At 37.0% G+C, this 22,827-nt stretch overlaps 2 protein-coding genes across 4 annotated transcripts; one reads left to right on the forward strand and one right to left on the reverse strand.

Annotated features, from left to right (window-relative positions):
• Positions 1–1,834: 1,834 nt before the first annotated feature.
• On the forward strand, positions 1,835–5,921 carry LOC122041001 (beta-ureidopropionase-like). The gene is made up of 6 exons (XM_042600521.1): positions 1,835–2,047; positions 2,240–2,347; positions 4,290–4,478; positions 4,774–5,001; positions 5,096–5,320; positions 5,411–5,921. The coding sequence occupies exons 1-6, from the start codon at positions 1,853–1,855 to the stop codon at positions 5,771–5,773; spliced, it is 1,308 nt and encodes a 435-aa protein (XP_042456455.1). The 5' UTR covers positions 1,835–1,852; the 3' UTR covers positions 5,774–5,921.
• A 4,113-nt stretch (positions 5,922–10,034) lies between these two features.
• LOC122041003 (ATG8-interacting protein 1-like) lies at positions 10,035–22,425 on the reverse strand. Of its 3 annotated transcripts, none has more exons than XR_006128765.1 (3): positions 15,407–17,868; positions 13,261–15,298; positions 10,035–10,514 (listed from the first exon to the last, which is right to left on the reverse strand). XR_006128765.1 is itself a non-coding variant. In XM_042600522.1 (3 exons), the coding sequence occupies exons 2-3, from the start codon at positions 21,599–21,601 to the stop codon at positions 10,431–10,433; spliced, it is 849 nt and encodes a 282-aa protein (XP_042456456.1). In that variant the 5' UTR covers positions 21,602–21,628; positions 22,276–22,425; the 3' UTR covers positions 10,035–10,430. The 3 variants fall into 3 exon arrangements, 1 of the variants encoding a protein (XP_042456456.1); XM_042600522.1 differs by lacking the exons at positions 13,261–15,298; positions 15,407–17,868 and adding exons at positions 20,837–21,628; positions 22,276–22,425; XR_006128764.1 differs by having other exon boundaries at positions 13,261–17,868.
• Between the last annotated feature and the right edge of the window lie 402 nt (positions 22,426–22,827).

The following is a 22,827-nucleotide window of genomic DNA, read 5'->3' on the forward strand; positions in this document are numbered from 1 at the left end:
GACTATTAAATTAAAACTATTTTTAAAAAAAATTCAAAATTCATAGATAATTTTTTAAAAATTATTTTCAAAATAGTGATGTGATATAATAATGTTTAATGAATTTCATACTTGATTGGGTATATTTATATCTAAATTTTAAACAATTATTTTAAAAATTATTTTTAAAATTATATTTTTAATTAATCTTTTGATTTTGATCAACCCCTAGATATATAGGTAGTTCTCTTTCTAGTTAACAAGGTTTCTTAAGGATATGTCGGGTTGAGAGAGAGTTTTGATTAAAAGATGACATAATGCTTTTTAAAATTCCTTGAAAAATTTGAAAAATCTTTTAAAAGTTTAAAACTCATGCTTTTTAAATATTTTTTAAATGTTTGAAAATACTTTTGAAAACACTTTTAAAAACTTTTGAAAATACTTTTCTCAAAAAATTTATTTAGAAAATATTTTAAAAAATACTTTAGTTGTTCTTTTAATTTGGATCAATCCCTAAGACACATAGGATGTGTTCCTTGTGGTTAATAAGGATTCCTAAAAAATGTCAGATTGAGGGGAGTCCTGATTGAAACAATCAAATATAAATTTTAAAATTCTTTCAAATTAATTTTTAAAATTCTTTGAAACTGTATTTGATTTTTTTTTTTTTTGAAAATTCTTACATTTTTTAACTAAAATTTTAAAAATGATATTTTCAAAAATGATCCTATTTCAAAAATAAGATTTGGAAACCAATGTTTTAACAAAAATTCCTCAAGTGTTTTCAAAATTGTTAGTACAACACTAAGGGAACCTTAGGTAATCTTTTTGATGTGTGTCAAAGGGGGAGACCTCAAGTTAAAAATATTTCAACTCCTAAATTTAGTATAAAACCCTAAAGACTAAATACCTAACTTATATAAGAAAATTGTCAAACATCAAAAATAGGAAGATTATTGGTATAATCAGCTTCCATGATTTTGATGTTTGACCAAATTTACTATTGGCATTGTCCTTAGTAGATTGTTAATATCATATTAGTCAATATTAGTTGATTATTTAAAATAAAATAAAATAAAATAAAACTTGTCAAAATCGCAGACAATTGGACTAGTAAAGTGCCATCAGTCTACTAGTTCATAGACGTTAACCTAAAATTTATTTCAGAACTATCACTTAACTAGTCAAAATAAATTTCACTGAACTTGTTGAATACCAAATGTCATCATAATGATTTTGGATAGATAGTGTTGAATTTTGCAGTACATCAACTTCAAGAATATAGGTAAAGATTGACTGAGTCAAATAATAAATCTAATTTAAAACTTTCACCAATAAGCATGGAATTTAATCAAAATACGCAACAAGACCTCGACTGAGTCAAATAATAAATCTAATTTAAAACTTTCACCAATAAGCATGGAATTTAATCAAAATACGCAACAAAGCCTCAATTACCCATGACTTATGCTATCTTTACCTTTTTGGAGGAAAAAAACACAAAAAAAAGTTTGTATTTTTTTTAATAAATTTATTAATACATAAATCAAGGATGGGTCATGACATGAGACGTTGTCATCCAGACATTTGGAAGTCAAATTTCTAACAGCAAAATACTCATTTTCCTATCCCCTCTACGAATGAAGTAAAGTTATTTTGGATTCTCCAAATAACTGTAGGACCGATCCTACAGGACGTCCCGATTAATCTTGTTGCAAGTGTTGCAGCAGATCCTCTACGTGACGTGGCCGAATGGCTGAATCTCGTATTAATTAATCGGATTTATATTGACACTCGTCAACTCGTACGCACTATACACCCCCATCGTGATTGGATTCGCGAAGCGCGTACAATTGTTCATTGCTGGAAATGAATGGTATCAAATAATTGCAGTTCATCAAGAAATCGCCACTCGCCTGAGTGGAGTTTGGATCCGGCGGAGATGATGGGAAGCCAGCAGCAGCGAGAGGAGAAGGGAGGAGCGATTCGGACACCGAAGGATTCCATAGGCGGTTTCGAGTCTCTCCACCGTCTCCTCGAGGCCAATCTGAAGCCTGATGTCTTCCAGGTCTGGCTCTCCCTTTTTGATTGGATCGACGGCTATTAGATGATGAAACCAGACCTAGTTGGGAAGGGCGTGGTTTTTGTTTGTATTGTGACTGAGAAAGATCGAAACACTGAATAATAAATGAAACGTTTCTTCAAGTTCGTGAAAGGATGGATCGATTGTAATATGTTATTGTTGTTCTTGATGTAACAGGAAGTGAGTCGATTGCTGTTGGGATTTAACTGTGGGCGCCCTCTCGAGCCGATTTCGTTGCCCGAGGCTGCTACTTCCCTATCGGAAGAGCATGATTTTGATTTACAGGTATCTACCCCTTAATATCCCGACTTGATACATAAGTTATTCGATTGGTTTCTGGTTGAGCGACCCTCGTTGTGTTGCTACAACCTGTAAAATTTGTTTCTGCCTAATTTGTCAACTTTGATTTTTTTTTTTTTTTTTTTGTTAATCCTCCTTACCTTAGAAGCTCCTACTTAGTATTTTTCTTCTTTCTACTTATCTTTTTGGCAAAATCCAATGGCGAAATGATCAAACAACAGAGCATAGTTAAACGTATATTTTTCTTCCTTGCTTGTCTAATACAAAGAAATCTTTGTTGGTCTTGTAGATGATTAATGGTTGTTTTTTTAAAAGTTGTTTTCTCTTTCCTCCAAAAACTGATACTCTATCTTGGATTCCCCACCTTGGAACCATAAAGATCTCTCCTTAATTGTTTGATAATTACTCAAAGATTCAATTGGATCATACATTATTACTAAAAGATTACAAGAATCCTTATATAGACCTCTCCATTCCTCCTCATGACTATAATTTCTAGAGAACACACTAAATGCTCATCCCACTTCCCTCATTTTCTTCTTTAAGTTCTCTTCGTGATTCTCTTTGACACAAGACAATTGGTGTGTGTATTTACTTATCATCTAAATTATGTTGGTAGGAGAAGTGGGTGGTTGTATCTGTAAAGGTGTTTCCTAACAGGTAAGAAAGATAGGAAGTAAATAAGGTGAATGAAAGATTCCTCCATTGGTACTTTCCCTCCATTTCCTGTAGTGGAAAAAGAGAGAGGGAAGGAAAAAAGCCAAGAAAATCTTTGTTTAATTTTACCCTATATTGCTTCCATCTGATTTAGGCAGAAAACTCTTAATATAATGCTATCAGCATGCATCAACCAACTTATTTCCTTCACCTTTTCTTGCTATTTATATTTGATGATCAACTTTACATCCTCAATAATCTAGGTGCTAGAATATTTATTTACAACATTCTAAGATTTTTATTCATTTTATTTATTTATTAGGTGTATTTATCTTATTGTACACACCAAGTTGATTCATAGGCATAGATATGAGTTGGTTTTTTTTACTAATTCATTTCACTTATTCATTAAGCATCATTCCAATATTTAAGGTTTTTACATTTTGCTATCTCTTCTTGTGGTTTATCCTCTGCCATCTGCCCTCTTCCTATCAAATACCCAATATAGATGAGCATTCCTGTGCAGATCCTGATAGATTGATAGTTAACTTTCATAGTTGGTAAAACCACATGAAATATTGGCCAACTATCATGGATCTGATCACTCCAAGATGTAAGAGGTAGGTGTCCATCTACTTATACCTGAAAGTACAAAATTATGTGCGTAGAGCCATGAGGCTGCAACTATGATATTCGGATAAATATCTAAGATACACATGAATTGATAGATATATGCATTGGACCATTAAAAGTGCAACCCACTTAATGTCCTATCAAGTTTGCTTTTGTATAAATTTGAGCTGGGATTTGTGGCTTGTTAATGTTGTCATTGGTGAGAAACTGAAATTTACTTTCACATCTTAATCCTTGGCACTATCTTATATAATAGGCATTACTTGCTGAAAATTGAATGCACATTCAAGGTAACAATTAACTACTATTTAATTGGCGTGCAATCTTCTAACAAAAACAATAAGCCATATTTATAAATAATTTTTGTATGCTACATTGATCTTGTTCCTTGACTGAACTCATTCTAAATCCATACCCTTAATAAGCACAATGCAGTCAGCTATATTTTGACAGAACTTGTTCTTTGGTAGTGTTAATTTGTTGACTTAACTCTTCCGTTGCTTAAGTGATTAAATTGAGTTTTGGTTGTTTAACTGCATTTTTATATGGAATTTACAAATGAAATCTGTACGTTTTGTTGCATATAATGTAAGCACTACCATAGCTTAAAATGGATGAATTTCTTTGTTGTATTCAGGCTTTTAGCTTCCATGCTGATAAAGAGTTACTGAGAAAGGAACGAATAGTTCGTGTTGGCCTTATCCAGAACTCTATCGTGTTTCCTACCACAGCCCACTTTGCAGACCAGAAGTCTGGTATCTTGCAACATGTGAAACACATGGTTGATGCAGCTGGAGCATCTGGTGTCAATATATTGTGCTTGCAAGTAAGTTCTGATTAGAAGATTATTCAATTAATTTCAATGTCTTTTGCTTGACAGTAAATTGTGTTGAAAAAATCATTAACTCCATCTAATTTAATCAAGAGCATAGCAGATTATTTCGCAGAATTAGACCATGTATGCATTTCTTTCTGGCAAAGCTATTTTTTAAATGACAAGTTTATTTTGTTTGTTAAAATTTCATGTATGATAATTATGAAATAATGTTCTACCTTTTTTGTCAATTTCCCATATATTGTTCTACTTGCAAATGTAATGGATGTCTTCTCGTTCAATACAGGAGGCTTGGATGATGCCATTTGCCTTTTGCACTAGGGAGAAAAGATGGTGTGAATTTGCAGAACCTGTTAATGGAGAAACAACTCAGTTTCTTCAAGAATTTGCAAGGAAATATAACATGGTCATTATTAATCCCATTCTTGAAAGAGATGTAAACCATGGGGATACCATTTGGAACACTGCCGTTGTAATTGGAAACCATGGCAACATAATTGGCATTCATAGAAAGGTACGTTTGTTTTCTTTTATTTTCCTCATTTCTACTATCATGGTGGTGTGTATTTCTATTTGATTGATGTTTTTTTTTAATTATTATATATCAGAACCACATTCCCAGAGTCGGGGATTTCAATGAGAGCACATACTACATGGAAGGAAACACTGGTCATCCTGTGTTTGAAACATCTTATGGAAAGATCGCAATCAATATCTGTTATGGAAGACATCATCCCTTAAATTGGTTAGCTTTTGGACTTAATGGTGCTGAAATTGTCTTCAACCCTTCGGCAACTGTCGGAGAACTAAGTGAACCGATGTGGCCCATTGAGGTTTGTTTTCATATAACTTGGTTCTTTTGCCTTTGGTGATTTGGAGGCTCTATTGATCTAACTACACTAATTGCATGCGCAATGTGACAGGCCCGGAATGCTGCCATCGCTAATAGTTATTTTGTCGCATCAATTAACCGGGTTGGCACAGAGACATTCCCCAATCCGTTCACTTCTGGGGACGGGAAACCACAGCATTCTGACTTTGGTCACTTTTATGGTTCAAGTCATATATCAGCACCAGATGCTTCTTGTACACCATCCCTTTCTCGATACAGGGATGGATTATTGGTCACGGAGATGGATCTGAATCTCTGCAGGCAGTTAAAAGACAAATGGGGATTCCGCATGACTGCTCGATACGAAATCTATGCTGAATTACTTTCTAAGTACCTAAACCCAGATTTTACTCCCCAAGTCATTGTTGATCCTACAATGCAGAAGAGAGAATAAGTTTCATGGTCCAAAAGCTACATTGGTATGCTATTAAAAAAAAAAACTTGCAAATAATTTCATTATGCTTTGACATTTTTTGTAAGCTTTTCTGGACACTTGGCATTTGAGCTTCTATTTAGGGCTTAAAGGCATCCTCTTATGATCACTCCCATTGTCATTGTCGATGCTTAAGTGAGGTCTCTGGAACAGTCCTGCTGGCCCATAAACACTTTAGCACAGAAGTTAGCAATGCCTTTTCAATTTGCTATAAATTATGCATTGGAATTTAAATACTTAAAACTAATTTTAATTATTGAAAACTAACTTTGAAATGATGAAATCTGAATTCAATTATAAAATTATTTGAAAATTTGAAAAATTCAATTTACAGACTTTGGGGAGTTAAAATTATTATTATTATTTTTAATTGTGAAAAATTAAATTATTTTATGAAATTTTCCATGTAATCTCAAAATAATCTATATGATAATTCGAAAACTCACACATTTATTTTAAATTGATCGTTGGAATTTATTTAGTACAAAACAAAATTATAATCAAAATTTGAAAAGTAATTGGCAGACTCACAATTAATGTTGAAATCATTTGATGAATTTTAAAAATATTAAAAAAATATAAATTTATTTTGGGATTTCAAGATTAATTTTTTGAGATTGGAGAGGTAATTTGCCAAAACAAAAAAAATCACACACCCAAATCTACCAAAGTCAATTCCATCGTCGATCTCAGTAAGTTCGAAATCAAACTCGAATCATTCTAAATGAATTAAATCTAAATTTTTCTAAGAGCATTTGAGTAATTTACCTCTACAATGCCACGTCAAATAAAAAAAATCTCACTCATTTTTTCACTGTTAAAAAAATCTCTCAATAATTTAGTTTCACTCTTTATTAATTGAGTTATTAATTGTTTAAAAAAATAAAAATTAGCCGGTTCAACACTGATTTTTTATGTTTTATTGATTTTATTTTATTTTCAAAAGAGCTGTTATCAAATTATAAAATAATTTAATTTTAAAAAATAAAAATAAAAAGTAACGGCTTCTATTTGACACGCCATCCCCAATGGTCCTCAAGAATGGCCACTAATAATGTCACAAAATTTAGAAGTTAACTATAGTGTTTATATTTAATTACAATTTCATAAGGGGTTGAAAAGGCCTTCCTATAATTTTGTAAAATTAAATTTTATCATCCACAATGAGGATTAAAAGTTACTGGGGAGTAATCTGTACGTTTATACAACCAAATTGTACTGGAGGGTAAGATGCAAACTTTTAAAATTTAATATGATCTTATCCTGAAGTTGAGTAGATGATCATCGGGAAATAACGCTGAGATGAGTCTTCGTCTGTGGTGAAGGTGCTCCGCTTCTCCGCGGATGGCCTGACTCGAGTTGTGTTTTGATGTTTGACGATGTTTGACGAGAAGAGAGTTGTATTCTTGATGTTTGACAAAAATAGGTGTTTGGGAGATTGTAGGTGCAACCTTAGGTCAAGGTTGACCTGGTTGACCTGATTCGGGAAAAGTCCAAGCAGGGAGCTTGGCACGCGAAAAGTCCAAGTATGGAGACTTGGCACTGGAAAAGTCCAAGTACGGAGACTTGGCATGGGGAAAAGTCCAAGCAGGTAGCTTGGCACGTGGAAAGTCCAAGTATGGAGACTTGGCACGGGGAAAGTCCAAACAGGGAGTTTGGCACGGGGAAAAGTCCTGGTGAGTGAAGCCAGGCAGTCGGAGAAGTCCTGGTGAGTGAAGCCAGCAAGGTCATGGTAAGTGAAGCGGTGAAAATCCTAGTGAGTGAAGCTAGGTGAAAGTGGAAGTCCCGTGAGTGAAGCTAGCCATCTGGAAAGTCCCGTGAGTGAAGCCAGCAGTTGAAGTCCCGTGAGTGAAGCCAGATTGGAAATCCTGGTGAAGCCGGTGAAAACCCTAGTGAGTGAAGCTAGGTGAAAGTCCCGTGAGTGAAGCCAGGAAAAATCCAGATGGATCAAGGGTGATCGGACATCCGTGTTGGGAAGTCTAAGTAGATCAAGGGTGATCGGATACTTGACACGAAGAGGAAAGCCCAAGTGGGTCAAAGGGATTGACCGAACACTTGGTGGAGAATTCTAGCAGTCAAGGAGTGACCAGATGCTAGGAATGATGAACCAACAGTCAAGGTTGACCGGATGTTGGTGTAGAAGCCCGAGGTTTAGGGTCGGGAGTTTGGATCGGCCGGGGACCGATCCTGATACATCGATAGCCCGACGGTCACCGCACCAATCAAGAACCATCCAAAGAGCTCATCAGAGTTATCTGATCGGCCCGAGACCGATCGCACAATGATCGTGAGGCGCAGAAGTTCGGAGAAGAAGCTCGATCGGTCTACGGACCGATCAGAGTCGATCGGTCCGTGGACCGATCAGAGGTTCCTGATCGGTCCATGGACCGATCGGAGACGGAAAGAAGCGGTTAGGGAATGGATCGGTCTGTGGACCGATCCATGGAGCTCCGATCGCTCATCCTCCACCTGCACCAGCCGCTGGCACAAGGAGAGGCTATAAAAGGAGTACTGCCACCCGAGCCTTCTTCTTCCTTCTTCTTCTTCCTTGGATTGAAGCTTCCTGCTGAGCTTTGTTGAGCTTGTTGTGCTCAAGCTTCGCGTGAGCTTCCATCGCCGATCACCGCTGCGTTTGGGTTGTGAAGTTGCTGCTTCATCGCCTCCGATCGACAGAGAAGGCAAGCGAGTGTTGCATTCATATTGTTGTTTGTATTTGCTTCTTGCTTTCCTTGTACTCCTTTCTTGTTGTTACAAGTATTGTGGCGAGGTTTCTCCACCCACAAGGAGCATTTATTAGCCGGTTCTCCGGGGACTCATCCACCGACGGATTGATAGGCTTCGTCCACCTTACGGACACGCCGAGGAGTAGGAGTTTATCTCCGAACCTTGTTACATCGGTTTGTTTGAGGTTTGTCTTCTTTCCCTTTCGTTTCTGCGTTTATTTTCCGCTGCGCTAACACGTTTTGTAGAAAGAAACGACGATTTGGGGTCGGCTATTCACACCCCCCCTCTCTAGCCTCCGTACGAAGGATCCTAACAGCGCATTCCCAAACTTTCCCCAAAAGTTAACATCGAGAAAGGGTCCCACAGACGACGTCAATTTGATCCTACCCTGAAGCTGAGTAGATGACCACCGAGAAATAACACTGGGGTGGGTCTTCGTCTGCGGCGAAGGTGCTCCGCTCCTCCGCGGGTGGCCACCTCCCTCCTTATATAGAGCTTCGGCGGGTTGACTACACACTTCCCGGGCAGATGTGCATTCCCAAACTTTCCCCAAAAGCTAACATCGAGAAAGGGTCCCTGACGGCGCCAATTTGATCCTGCCCCTGAAGCTGACCACTGGGAAATAATGCTGAGGTGGGTCTTCGTCTGCGGTGAAGGTGCTCCGCTCCTGCAATCACAAGTCGTTAGTGCCAAGCCGGGAAGGGGTTCCCGGCGACGGCCTTCCGACGGTCAAGTCACACAACAGTAGGAGAAAATAGAGCAAGTAAAGAAGTGAATAGTGGTGCCAAAAGACGTCTGCGCGCGTACCTCCTCGGATGGCCACCTCACTCCTTATATAGAGCTTTGGCGGGCTGACTGCACACTTCCCGGACAGACGCGCATTCCCAAACTTTCCCCAAAAGCTAACATTGAAAAAGGGCCTATGACGTCTTACTATAATGGGGCGAACGCATCCCTGTCAAGGCGGCGAAATCTTCTCCCGTACGATTTTCTGTCCATCAGCGCCGTCAGCCAGCGGCATCGACTCCCAAAAGGATGTTGGCACGTATCCCTTGTCTGATTTGTCGGCCGTTAGTCTGGTTGAACTTCCCTTGATCGACCTGGCCAACCAATTCCCTAACCTCCTTCGAGTATATCTAAGCCGAGCGGCGTGAGTGCCTTTGGTCACAGTGCGTTGTAGGCTCAACCAACCCTTCTTGAATTCTTTCGGCCGATCGGGTTGTAGGCTTGGCCCACCTTCGGCAAACTCTTCCGAGCGATCACCGAACCCTTCCGGCCGACCGACTTGTAAGGACTTTGGCTCGGCTAGTCCCTTAGCTGACCACCTCTTGACTTTGACGACCACCTAAGCGTTGAACTTCCTTGGAGATGGGCCCTCGTGGATTATCACCAGATCATAATATTTGACAAACAATACCACAAAAAACTCGTACATTTATCCTCAATGTTCTAAAATACAGTCTCTGAACTTAATCCATTCTCAAAGATACTCCGAGACTTAAAATCTAATATACTTTATTAACTATCTGAAACAATGTCACAACATACATGAAGTGGTGCAGTTTTTCAATCATGCACATGAACCAATTGGAAACATAGAAATGATTTGCAGACTAGAGTGAATAAAATTCTTAAATAGTGAATACAAAGATTTGCAGCGAGTATAAATAGTTCTCACATAAATAACTGAATGAATTTGATCCTGAAGATCCTCATGCATATGATCCTCCAAACAAAAATTAACAGGAAGTTTTAAGGTAAAATTGTTTTGTCATAGAGGCGCTTGATGTGTCTTCTCCCCAGAAATGCAACTCCTGAACGATATGGACTTATTTCTTCTTCTTCTTCCTCCTTGCCATCATCGTCTCCTCCCTCACTGAGTGATAGGATAATCTCAGTGTATCCCTTTGCTAGGCTGGTAGCCACCGAGCAGGACATTCTTAAACCGGCCGACAGGTTTCAGCATCCTGCTCATCTTCTGTTAAAGGTTATTAAAAGTTCAGGCTGTGACAAACCAAAATAAGCTACAGATAGGTACAACAATTATCAGTTTAGTGTGGAAGTCGAACTTCTTCTTGGTCATCATCATAATAAAGTTGAAAATAAATTATCCTTCAGAATTAGCATGCATGTAGAAATTGAGACTTCTCCTAAAGAGGCTGCTAAATCAAAAATCCTAAACCTACAAACTGAGAACTACCTGACAGGTTGAGCTTTTAGACAATTGTCTCCTAATCAAACATTTACTCTGAATAAATTTAGCTTGATCATAAATGGATGTAGCAATTATAAGCACCAAGCTAACACAACTATTGGCAGCCTATTCACTAGTCTGAATTATTTGCTCAACTGCTTCAAAATATGAAATGTAACTAATCTTTAAAGGCGATAGCAAGTCTCTAGTCTAGGTCTCAGTTTATAAATGGCCCGACACCTCGACACCTTACCATTAATTACTCTATGATAATCCTTAATGTGGACGTGCCATGTAGAATCATTGAATTAATTGCTAACACAAATTATCAAACACTTGATGACAAAGAACTTACAGCACTAAGAAAAAGAAAAAGAAAAAAAGCTACCAGAATGTTTTAAAACCTTAGATTGATATTGTTAAGCGACTAAAATTTTGTTAATAGATAATGCCTCTTGATTGCAACATAGGTCGAATTCACATGTTAGAATTGGATGTAAGTCCATGTGATTCTGGTGAACTAGGGAATTATTGTACACCAAAAATATATGAGACATCACAATTAGAATGATTTTTTTTTTAAAAGAAACAAGATCTATATCAAGGAAGCAATAACAGGGGAAGCCCTCAAGCTCAGTGATATAAATAGATCTTTGGAGATTGCAAAGATTTCATATTTTTTATACTAATTTTACTACCAATTGCCAAAAGCAAAATATAAAGTGCAACTTGTAGAGAATCAGATTATGCAAGACTCTAACGATAGAATTTATAAAAAATAAAGAATAAATTTAAAATTCACAGAAATTTTGCAAGAACTGTGCATTTGAATGCAAACCTTGCAATTTACAATATAAAATTATAGTAGAACTATGAATTTGAATAATAACCAATAAATATCACAATGTTTACTGCCATATTTCAGTTGCAAGTTTCCCATGTTGCTAAACAAAATTGTCAAAAATGAGCAGTGAGCATTATAAGTTATTTAACATTAATCCTAACATAATTGAAAATGTTATGAAGAACGCTGAAAAAAAACACTGAAAATAGAAAATATTAAGCAGATTCATGTTGCTGACATGAAAGAAGGTATAACAATGGCGAGGGCAAAGGCAAGCAATAATCTCATGCAACCGTAGAAGGAAAAAAAGGAATGTTGATAGAGATGCTATAGGGGTAGATGTAAGCAAAGATTACATGAGATCATGGAAAGAAAGAAAGGTTGCTCTAGGGATGACAACAATGAAAGAGACATAAAGTTGTAAACATAGAAGGAGAAGAGACGACAAAAAGAGGAGTGGGTGATGAAAACAAATTGATCACTTGTGTGAGATCATCAAATGGTGGAAGACAACACAAATCCTGAAGCCAAAATGAGAAGAGAAACAAGTCATGGCTACAGAACTCATCTAAAATTAACAAGCTTATTAAATAATGAGATATACACATAATTCTTGATAATGTATAATAAAGGATATAACTATTGATTAATTATGCGAATAGCAACGATTGTGTTTGAGTTTTTTGTGGTTTTTATACAAAATCCTAAAAACTCGAGACATCCAAAATATTGAATACCTAAAATTCAACCTGATACCAAAAAAACCCTGATTTTTTGGGTCAGTTCAATTTGATTTTCAGTTCAAGATCAAATATACCAATTTTTTTGCCCACCCTTAATTACAACTAACTATTTGCTAGTTATACAACATATTTGATTTCCTCCAATTAAACCACTACATCAATCTAAATATACCACCACTGTTGCATTAACTTTTTAATTTTTATTTTATATTACCAAAACACAGATACCAGTAGCTTATACAACTACAAGTTTAAGTATTCAACACCATTGACTTTGGAAAGTTTGCACACCCTAGATAGTAGGGAATAAAAATATGTTTGTCTGTGATTATTATTCTAACCGATAAAGCATGGTCGACACTATCACATTGTTTATGGACTTGTTTACTAAAAACACAAAATGATAGCATGAGGGTCCATGAGACCTTCAAATATCAACCACTTATATAAATGCAAAATCGCATTATTGCTCAATATTGTAACAATAGAATGATGATCTCTTATGGGGTTTTGCAATAATCAGTTATCAATAGAATAGAGCAAAATATACAGGTGCAAGAAATACTAAAATTAGAAACAAAGCTATGTTTTAAAATTTAAACCAGATTATTTTGTTGGGTAAGTTAATTTTTTTTAATCAGTATATTATATTTGCATCATTCTCTACTAATAAGAACATTGGGCTTGGAGCAGTAGCATTGGCTATGACTTTGCTGGTAGTTGTCTCAAGAAGCATGTGTGCCATTTCTTCATCTTCTTCTATAGCTTGAAATTCTGCTCTTAAATCCTTTTCCAATAATAATTCCTCAAATTGCCCTTTGTAGTAGGCTACCTCCTTTTGTAATTGTTCAATTTCTCCCTCACACCAAGTAATATAGTACCTTTGCTCTTGTATGAGATTTTGAGGAAAAAATGGAGTTTGAGGAGATGGAGTTACAGGTACCTCTTTATTGAAGTAGTATGGTCCACATAAGACACTCCGAGCAATGTATCCGTGCTCTTTGAAGGGTAGCCCCTTTACAGCAAATACATATTGTGGATTGCGGAGGTATTATCCTTTCATTTAATTTCCAATTATGGAGATAGTTCATTTGCTGGTCAGAAACCTTTACCTGCAGTCAATAGCCACCATCTATCTGTCCTAACATATATAAAGAGTTGAAGTGAAAAGTACCTATTCAAATCCTCTATATCATCTTCTCCCTCTGATATGCTATATAGCATCGCTTTGATTTTCTCCTTCTTGGACAGATAAAATATCACAATCTTCAGAGATCTCTAGTTGCTCAAATATCGCAACTTTTTTGATATTTCTTCTTTCATTAGGGCATTCTCTGGCGAAGTGTCCCTCCTGCCCACATAGATAACACTTACATTTTTTATTCCTTACCAAATGTTTTCTCTTTCAATTCTAGCATGGGTATCATGTGGCTTTCCTTTATATGCCTTTGACTTTCTGATCCCCAATTTCTTTTGCCCCTTATTATAGTAGCCTGGTACAGGAATTTGGTTGCAGAAAGAGAGATTCTTAAGTGGTCTCTTGAAAGCTACATCCTTCCATTCCTTTTCTAGGAACTTAGTGTGCAAAGATAACCTTAGGAAATACACCAACGGTTAACCCGGGGTATTTTTCATCGAATGTCATTTTAATTCGGTTACCTAGGTCACCTGGCATCTTGAACCAGAATTTTTCAGAAAGCTCTGGTTCAGCATAAAGTCACCCAGTCTTGGCTGCCAACCGCATATATTCATTAATATATTGGATTATATCCTTCACGTTATCGCAAGAGAGATTTTCTAAGTCCCTATATACAGTATCTTGGATAGCTATAGATCCTTGGGCTGGGTCTTCTACATAAAATACTCTTCGCATCTGAGATAATATATTTTGCGTTCCTTCCCTTCCTTCTCCTGTTTGAGTAAGGGCTTCATATTCTGCTGGGTAACTCATTCACCATTGTATCCATGTAAGCTTTTCAATTTCCCTTAGCAGATTTTCAATGAATTCTACCTTATCTTTGGTGTCGGTGGAGACTTGATTTGAAACATAATTTTTGGTGATAGATTCCCATATGTAAAATGCAACATCAAATAACCCCAGTTGCTCAGGAATAACAAATAAAGCTCCATTTTGTTGCTAATCTGAAGGAAGAGTCCATAATTCATTATTCATTCCTCCTCTGAATTTTACTTTGGGCAGTTGTTGTTCATAGATAGGTTGGAATGTAGATGGACCTTCTTGTGCTCTGCTGGAGAATATCCTGGTGGTCCCATTACTGCATCCTGAGGGGGTCGATATGGAGATATCACAGTACTTGTAGAATAAACTTGCTGAGGTTCTTCAATTATTTCTTGTAAGCGCCTTAAGCTCAGATACTTCATTTCATAGACAGTAGCTAATAATTGAGAAGGTTCTTCTTCTTCCTCCTTTTTGGGAGGTTCTGGTAATTCTTCGTAATCATCCCAAGAGGGTGCAGGGAACTCCAAGTCTGGGAGTGGCTCAGGAAGTGCGTAATTGACATAATAATCAAATTTACCACTAGGTTCTCCTACGATATCCCATCGGCCTTTTGATGTGTCAAGCTTCCTTTTTGTCTTTGGATTTTGATTTAGATTTAGAGGGGATGATTTCTTTCCCACCACCTTCTATTGCGAATGGATTTGTCCAAGACTTATCTGAGTCATAAGAGTCTCATTTTAGTTGTGAATCCCAGGGTGTTGAAATAGAGGCTAAGTATTGGATATGCTCTAGAAAGTCATCTTCTGTATCAGCATACTCAAGAGTAGTATCCATGGACTGGAGAACAGTGGCCCCTAGGTTTGTTTCTCTTGCATGGTCTTGCTCAAGGGTAGGCTTTGGAAGTTCACTTTCTGTCTGAAGTAGCATTGCAGCAGATTCTTTTGGTAATAATTCCTTGAAAATTAGTGGTGTTGATGTAGAGCCAAAACCTTTAATCCCGCGATGGAGTTAAACTTTGTACCTTATATACATCAGTTATTGCAATATATTCAATGATAATTTGGGCAACACAATCTCCTCTATAAATTTAAATAATTTGGTCAGAATGATTAAAGGCAATAATATTTACTTCTCCTCTGTAGTCACAGTCAATAACTCCAGCGCCAATATCAAGACCAAGTCGATATGCCGCGCTTGATCGTGCTGCTATTCTGCCATAAGTTCCCCATGATATCTCCATACTGATACCTGTTGGAATTAGCCCTCTTCCTCGTGGAGGAATAACACAATCTTCACTAGCAGCTAGATCCAATCCTGCAGCACCAGTAGATTGTTTAGTAGGTATTATTGCATTTGAAGAAAGTTTATGTACCAGTAAGTAGGGGTAGTCAGTTTCTTTTCTGTCTGGATTTGTTAGGATATCTACTTCTTCAAAGATACCATTTTCTCTTTCAATTAGGACTGCTATTATTTTATCATTCTGACTTTGTAACTCTTCATCCCGTTCGGTGTAAATAGCTTGTCTGGCTGATTGAGCAACAATATAGTTATTGAAACTCAGGGAAATTCTTCCGTCCATCAGATTGTTACTGTTGACTTCAGATGGTTGCATGGGAATTATTACTTGAGTGGGTTTAATTACCGAGTTTAGCCCTTGTAATTTTTGAGTTGATAGGCTTCTTCCTGGTAGTGCTTTTACGCCATGCATTGTTAAGTAGTCGACCACCCCCTGTATTTTATAAGCAAAACCTACATTAAGGGTATTGGAAAGTCGACCTACCAATCCTCGAGTGATAAGGAGATTTGCTTCCCCGTTTTGCCATGCTTCATAGCCCCTTATTAATATAGAAATTTGGATATTCAGGAAAAAGTCACCAATAGTAAGCATTATTTCAGGAATAACATAAACCATTTGGCTTCCTTGAGTTAAGACTACTTCCATGGTGGCGAGAATAGCCTGATCTCCTTGCCATCTATTGTCTCGGAAGACAATCAGAGCCATTGTTCCTTCTCGTTGCCTGTGGAGGATTTGTATACGTACCTGGAGTATACGCAAATGTATATATTGCATGTTGCTTCTTTGAAGCTTTCTTCTTGAATAAAGCTTCTATCTGCTTGATTACCGTCTGCTACAAGTACATCTTCTTCTGATCGATGAACGTATACACGATGGTTGGCGTCATCTCTCCGAGAATGGTATAATACTTCAGTTGGTACAAGAGATGCCCTTTCTTGCATAGATAGTTGAAGTTGAGCCTGCGGGTCAATTTGTTATTCCAGGGTATGACTAGGAGCTATACTTCCAATAAGACGTCTGCTTATCCTTCTTGCAGCTTGCTTAGTATTATGTAATCTTATCTGGTTTCGGCGATATTCTCTTATTTGATCTTCAAAAAGGGGGGTAGAGGATACCTGGTGTTGGTCTGTATTGGACCTTGTTGTCATCATTTCTTTAACTTTCCTTGCTCCTCCTTTAAGATTTTGTAAGGATCTCTGAACACCCGAAACTTTCCTTGCTTCTCACGGGGTTTTGAAGGCCCGAGAGATAGATTCTTCAATTTCTCTATAAGATCTTCTGGAAGTGAGGTAGCAGCATCCCTTTTGCCTACAAATTTTAAGTCGGTTTGTATCTCCCTTAAGGATTCTGCTATCTGTACTAGAAGCTGGATTTGTGTATTATTTTGCTTTATAATAACAGAGATACTAGAAGATCCTTGATAGTCGCTAGGTTTTGCAAATCCAACGGGTGGAGCTTCTAACTGGTCAGTTGCGGATATTGCGTCTCGGTAAGAGGCAGTGTTCCTAGTAATTATATAATTACTCATAAACTTCTTGAATCGGGCAGTTCCTTCCTGATGATGTTCACACAGATGTGCCCTTGGGCTTACAACGACCTCCTTGCCTTCTGCCAAGTTAGAACCTGTTCTTTTGCAAAATCAAGTTGCATAATACTAACGATCTCAATTCACTTATTTTGGTAGAATGGCCAAGTCAAGAAATGAGCCGACTGGAGCTAGTGGCACCAACTCTACAGGAATTAGCAAAGCGACCTAACCAAGAGGCCCAAGCCCACCTAATAATGATCCTCGAGGCCCTATCCACCTTGTTAAGCAGTACCAAGAGCAACTTAACAAGCTCAGATCCTACCCCATTACATTTGAGGGAGATCAACAAATCTGTAAAGAAGCATCTATGCGCTAGACGATAAGATTTACTTTAACTAGTAGTGATACGCGTGTAAAGCAAAGATGCTCAAAATATGTAAAGAAGCATCTATATACTGTAAAGAAAGATGCGCTCTTATCAGAATAGTTGAGATGTGACGATGGGGCCCCATGAGCACCCGACATCCTTACTATAAATAAGACGCACCTCAGCCCTTGCAGAGCATTCAAGCGCACCTTGAGCTCTACCTGCGAAGTTTCACCTGTAAGATCCCTTAAAGTAATACTATCTGTGAGTTCTCACCTCCTTATTCTTATTACTTCTTATACTGTGCACTACTCATCTCTTAGTATCAGAGCTAGCTTGTGAGAAAATCATTGTATAATTATTCCTAATACTTTGAGATTGTTGGTATTATGCAACTTGATTTTGCAAAAGAACAGATCCTAACTTGGCAGAAGGCAAGGAGGCCGCTGTAAGCCCAAGGGCACATCTGTGTGAGCATCATCAGGAAGGAACTGCCCGATTCAAGAAGTTTATGAGTAATTATATAATTACTAGAAACACTGCCTCTTACCGAAACGCAATATCCACAATTGACCAGTTAGAAGCTCTACCCGTTGGATTTGCAAAACCTAGCAACTATCAAGGATCTCCTAGTATCTCTGTTATTATAAAGCAAAATAATACACAAATCCAGCTTCTAGTACAGATAGCAGAATCCTTAAGGGAGATACAAACCAACTTAAAAGCTGTAGGCAAAAGGGGTGCTGCTACCTCACTTCTGGGAGATCTTATAGAGAAATTGAAGAATCTATCTCTCGGGCCTTTAAAAACCCGTGAGAAGCAAGGAAGCCTTCGGGTGTTCAGAGATCCTTACAAAATCTTAAAGGAGGAGCAAGGAAAGTTAAAGCAATGATGACAACAAGGTCCAATACAGACCAACTCCAGGTATCCTCTACCCCCCTTTTTGAAGATCAAATAAGAGAATATCGTCGAAACTAGAGAAGATTACATAATACTAAGCAAACTGCAAGAAGGATAAGCAGACGTCTTACTGGAAGTATAGCTCCTAGTCATACCTTGGAACAACAAATTGACCCACAGGCTCAACTTCAACTATCTATGCAAGAAAGGGCATCTCTTGTACCAACTGAAGTATTATACCATTCTCGGAGAGATGACGACAACCATCGTGTATACGTCCACCGATCAGAAGAAGATGTACTTGTAGCGGACGGTAATCAAGCACATAGAAGCTTTATTCAAGAAGAAAGCTTCAACCAGCTTCAAAGAAGCAACATGCAATATATACATCTAGGTATACTCCAGGTACGTATACAAATCCTCCACAGGCAACGAGAAGGAACAATGGCTCTGATTGTCTTCCGAGACAATAGATGGCAAAGAGATCAGGCTATTCTCGCCACCATGGAAGTAGACTTAACTCAAGGAAGCCAAATGGTTTATGTTATTCCTAAAATAATGCTTACTATTGGTGACTTTTTCCGGAATATCCAAATTTCTATATTAATAAGGGGCTATGAAGCATGGAAAAACGGGGAAGCAAATCTCCTTATCACTCGAGGATTGGTCGGTCGACTTTCCAATACCCTTAATGTAGGTTTTGCTTATAAAATACAAGCGGTGGTCGACTACTTAACAATGCATGGCGTAAAAGCACTACCAGGAAGAAGTCTATCAACTCAAAAATTACAAGGGCTAAACTCGGTAATTAAACCCACTCAAGTAATAATTCCCATGCAACCATCTGAAGTCAACAGTAACAATCTGATGGACGGAAGAATTTCCCTGAGTTTCAATAACTATATTGCTGCTCAATCAGCCAGACAAGCTATTTACAACGAACGGGATGAAGAATTACAAAGTCAGAATGATGAAATAATAGCAGTCCTAATTGAAAGAGAAAATGGTATCTTTGAAGAAGTAGATATCCCAACAAATCCAGACAGGGAAGAAACTGACTACCCCTACTTACTGGTACATAAACTTTCTTCAAATGCAATAATACCTACTAGACAATCTACTGGTGCCACAGGATTGGATCTAGCTACTAGTGAAGACTGTGTTATTCCTCCACGAGGAAGAGGGCTAATTCCAACAGGTATCAGCATGGAGATACACTCTTGATGAGTCAATGTGAAACTAGATTCAAGACAATTGGAGCATTTGCCCATCATCAATTCCAGATTACATTGTCTCTTCCCATGTACAAGATATTGCAGAGAATAACTAACTATGAAACATAATGGATTTTTGTGCACGGTCTTCTTTTCAATAGATAAGATACAAAAGAATTGGAGAAAGGTCAGCAGCCTTTAGGCATTCAATGACATTTTGCTCTCTAGCTCAACATAGAAAAGTTGTTGAAATTTGGACATAACAGATGTGATGAAATTGTCATTCCCAACTATTTTTGAGGCTGACCAAATAGATTTTATCCCTCCGATAAACACTTTACAAGCTATATCACTAATAGTATTCAAGCCAGGTAAATAAGTTTTATTACATTAATTCAAGTTATCTCTTGAACACCTACCACTTTGATCACTTCAACTATTATAACTGTAAGAGCTACTTGATCCAATATTACGAATAAATCTATAATTCCTGAATAAATTATATATTATTAGCACCAGCTCTTTCTAGATTGTTGATTATATGGCTTATATAAATATATTTTGTCTTTTTTATTTACTTTATTTCATCAACATGTAGCTAATTGTAATTAGCATGAATGTACATCAGAAGAATCTGTAGGGGCAACTTAATGTAAAAACAATAATTTATTCCATATTCATCTATTACTAGGAAAGGGGCAATTACAAGTATCCATAGTTTTGAAAAGTACCAGTCTAGGTTGCAAATACAACTGCCTAAGTGGCTCTGGAAGGGAACGTAAATGGTGAAATTTGCTTATGCAGTTGAAAAGGAAAGTCTATTTGGTTCATTTGAACCAATTCACACTAGACCATATTTGGTTGCTTCTATTATGTAATTATTAACTTAAAATTTTGTTTCATAAGTGTTGAGCACTTTTATATTAATTATATTCATGTTACTTATGCATCATCTATTTTACAATGTTGATTAATATTTGATTATTATACTTCAAATGTTTTCCATTGAAGCATCTGATATTTTCTCTACATGGAAGTATGAATTAAATGTGCTGATTAATAGAATATATTGAATATATTTTAGTCATCTTTACCATATAAATATTTCAATACTAACTATATCATTGCATATGCACTAGATAGTGAGTCAACCAAATATCACCTGTATATATCCATTTTAGAACCTTGCTGGTATTATGGAAGCAAACTTAGTTTTCTACATAGCACTTTTTTCACAATGGAACCAAGCATACCTCATCGGTGATGGCTAACTTCCATTTATCCTGTTGCCATCGTCTCCCAATAACTATAATGCCAACAACAGCAGCAGCCACTATGACAGACCAAAATGTATTAGCTTCCTTTGCTTGGTGATAAACAGATGCTACATGCCTCTTCCACCATGCTTGTGAAGGAAGCTCAGGTCCACTAGATTCATCTTTATCATCGATTTTGTGCTCCCTAGAAGAGTCTGTATTCACATTGAAAGATTCATTAGTCTTAAATTTGATGTTACTTCTATGTGTTCCAGAATGACTAGCAACAGAATCAGGATCAGCAAGTACAGACTGCTCCATTCCAACCAAGGTAGACTTTCGGGGTCCCTTGGCCTCTTCCAATCCCATTTCATGGACAGAAACTTTCTTCCCCTCATCAAAAAACTCAACTCCATGCAAGTCATCTTTGGATTCAGTCTGCAAATGATATATGCCATCATCAGCATCAACCATTCCAGGGTTTCCATTATGTTCCTCTGGACCGTCAGAGATCTCATTTGTATTCAGTTGTATTGGGAGATTTTCATGCTCACTGGGTGGAAAAACAAAGTGGCCAGACATGAATAATCCAGCAGCAGATGACTCAGGATTACTTACGCTCTCCATCACTTCACTTTCACCAGCAGGATCAACCTCAAGTGGACTAGGCGCAGCGGCATAAGTAGAAGCAGTGAGGGATACAACTTCCCAGTCAGCTCCCCTAGAAGTACCCTCCTCTCCTACTTTTTCATCATCCGCCATTCCAAAATAAAAAATTCACTAGAAATTCTGGAAAACATTATTTTAGTTTAGGGCAGTTAATAATGTTCAAATCAAAGTGAGATTTGATTTTATAATCTATACAAATGAACATTAGCAGAGAACAAAAAAAAAGGAACGAAATATGACTTTTAAGGTCAAAATCAAAATGAGATTTTGATTGCTAAATCTGCACAACCGACATAAAACCAAATAACAAGCAACCGTTATCCTCCATTTGATCTAGATTCTACTTCCTACTTAGAAGAATCCAGTTTAACTCATCGAAATTAAATTGAGAGGCCACATTCAAATCTGAAGAAATAAAATACAAAATGATGTCATTTTTTTCTTTTGAAATACAAACCTCGCAATCAATGCAATCAAGCAATCTGCAAATCACGTTTACTTCGTCTTTTGAACATAGCATACTTCTATTCCAATATCAATACCGAAATGGCAACAAATAACGAAAACTTAATTTCCTGCATACTCCAAATCCGAAACAGCAATCCTAGAGTCTCGTTGATGAAAATGCACAAAAAAATAAATTGAAAACCCAGATCCAACTCAATAAAAAAATTAAAAAAAAAAAAAATGGCATCCGTCTCCTTAACAGTAAACGAGTTTCGAAAGATAAATCGATAAAAATGAAAACACAAAAGGGAGATCTTTACCTCCAAGAAAGAGATCTTCGGGAAGCAACGAGATGGAGTAAGAGGGAGAGATTGGCGCTGTGAGAGTTAGAAGGAAAGGAAAGGAAAGGAAAGGATTACTGGATTAGGGAAAACCAAAAAACCGCTTCAGCGGGTGACGGCTACGCGATAACCGGTTCGACCTGTCTTGTCGGGTTTGGAGCTTGGCGTGGACTGCGGATTAATATGAGGGGCGGAATGAAATTTTCCATGAATCACTCACAATCTATTTTTTTTAATATCTACAAATTTTCTTATTTCAGATTGTAACAGAATGTTTGTATTTTATTCTTTTGTTATGCCACAACTGATCTTAGATTTTATATTATCTTAGGCAATATTTATTATAATTTAAAATGCATTCATTTCATTATAAAACGCTTTTATTTAATAGCGAAACATTCCGTTAAAATATCTTTGTATTTTTATCTGAAATTGGTCAATAGATTTAAATTGAAATATATAACGTGAGCTATGCAATAAACAATCTACGGAAAAGAAAAAAAAAAATATAGATCGGTTATCTTAATAATC

The sequence above is a fragment of the Zingiber officinale genome, chromosome 2A, assembly GCF_018446385.1.
Source record: "Zingiber officinale cultivar Zhangliang chromosome 2A, Zo_v1.1, whole genome shotgun sequence".
Taxonomy (NCBI): Eukaryota; Viridiplantae; Streptophyta; class Magnoliopsida; order Zingiberales; family Zingiberaceae; genus Zingiber; species Zingiber officinale.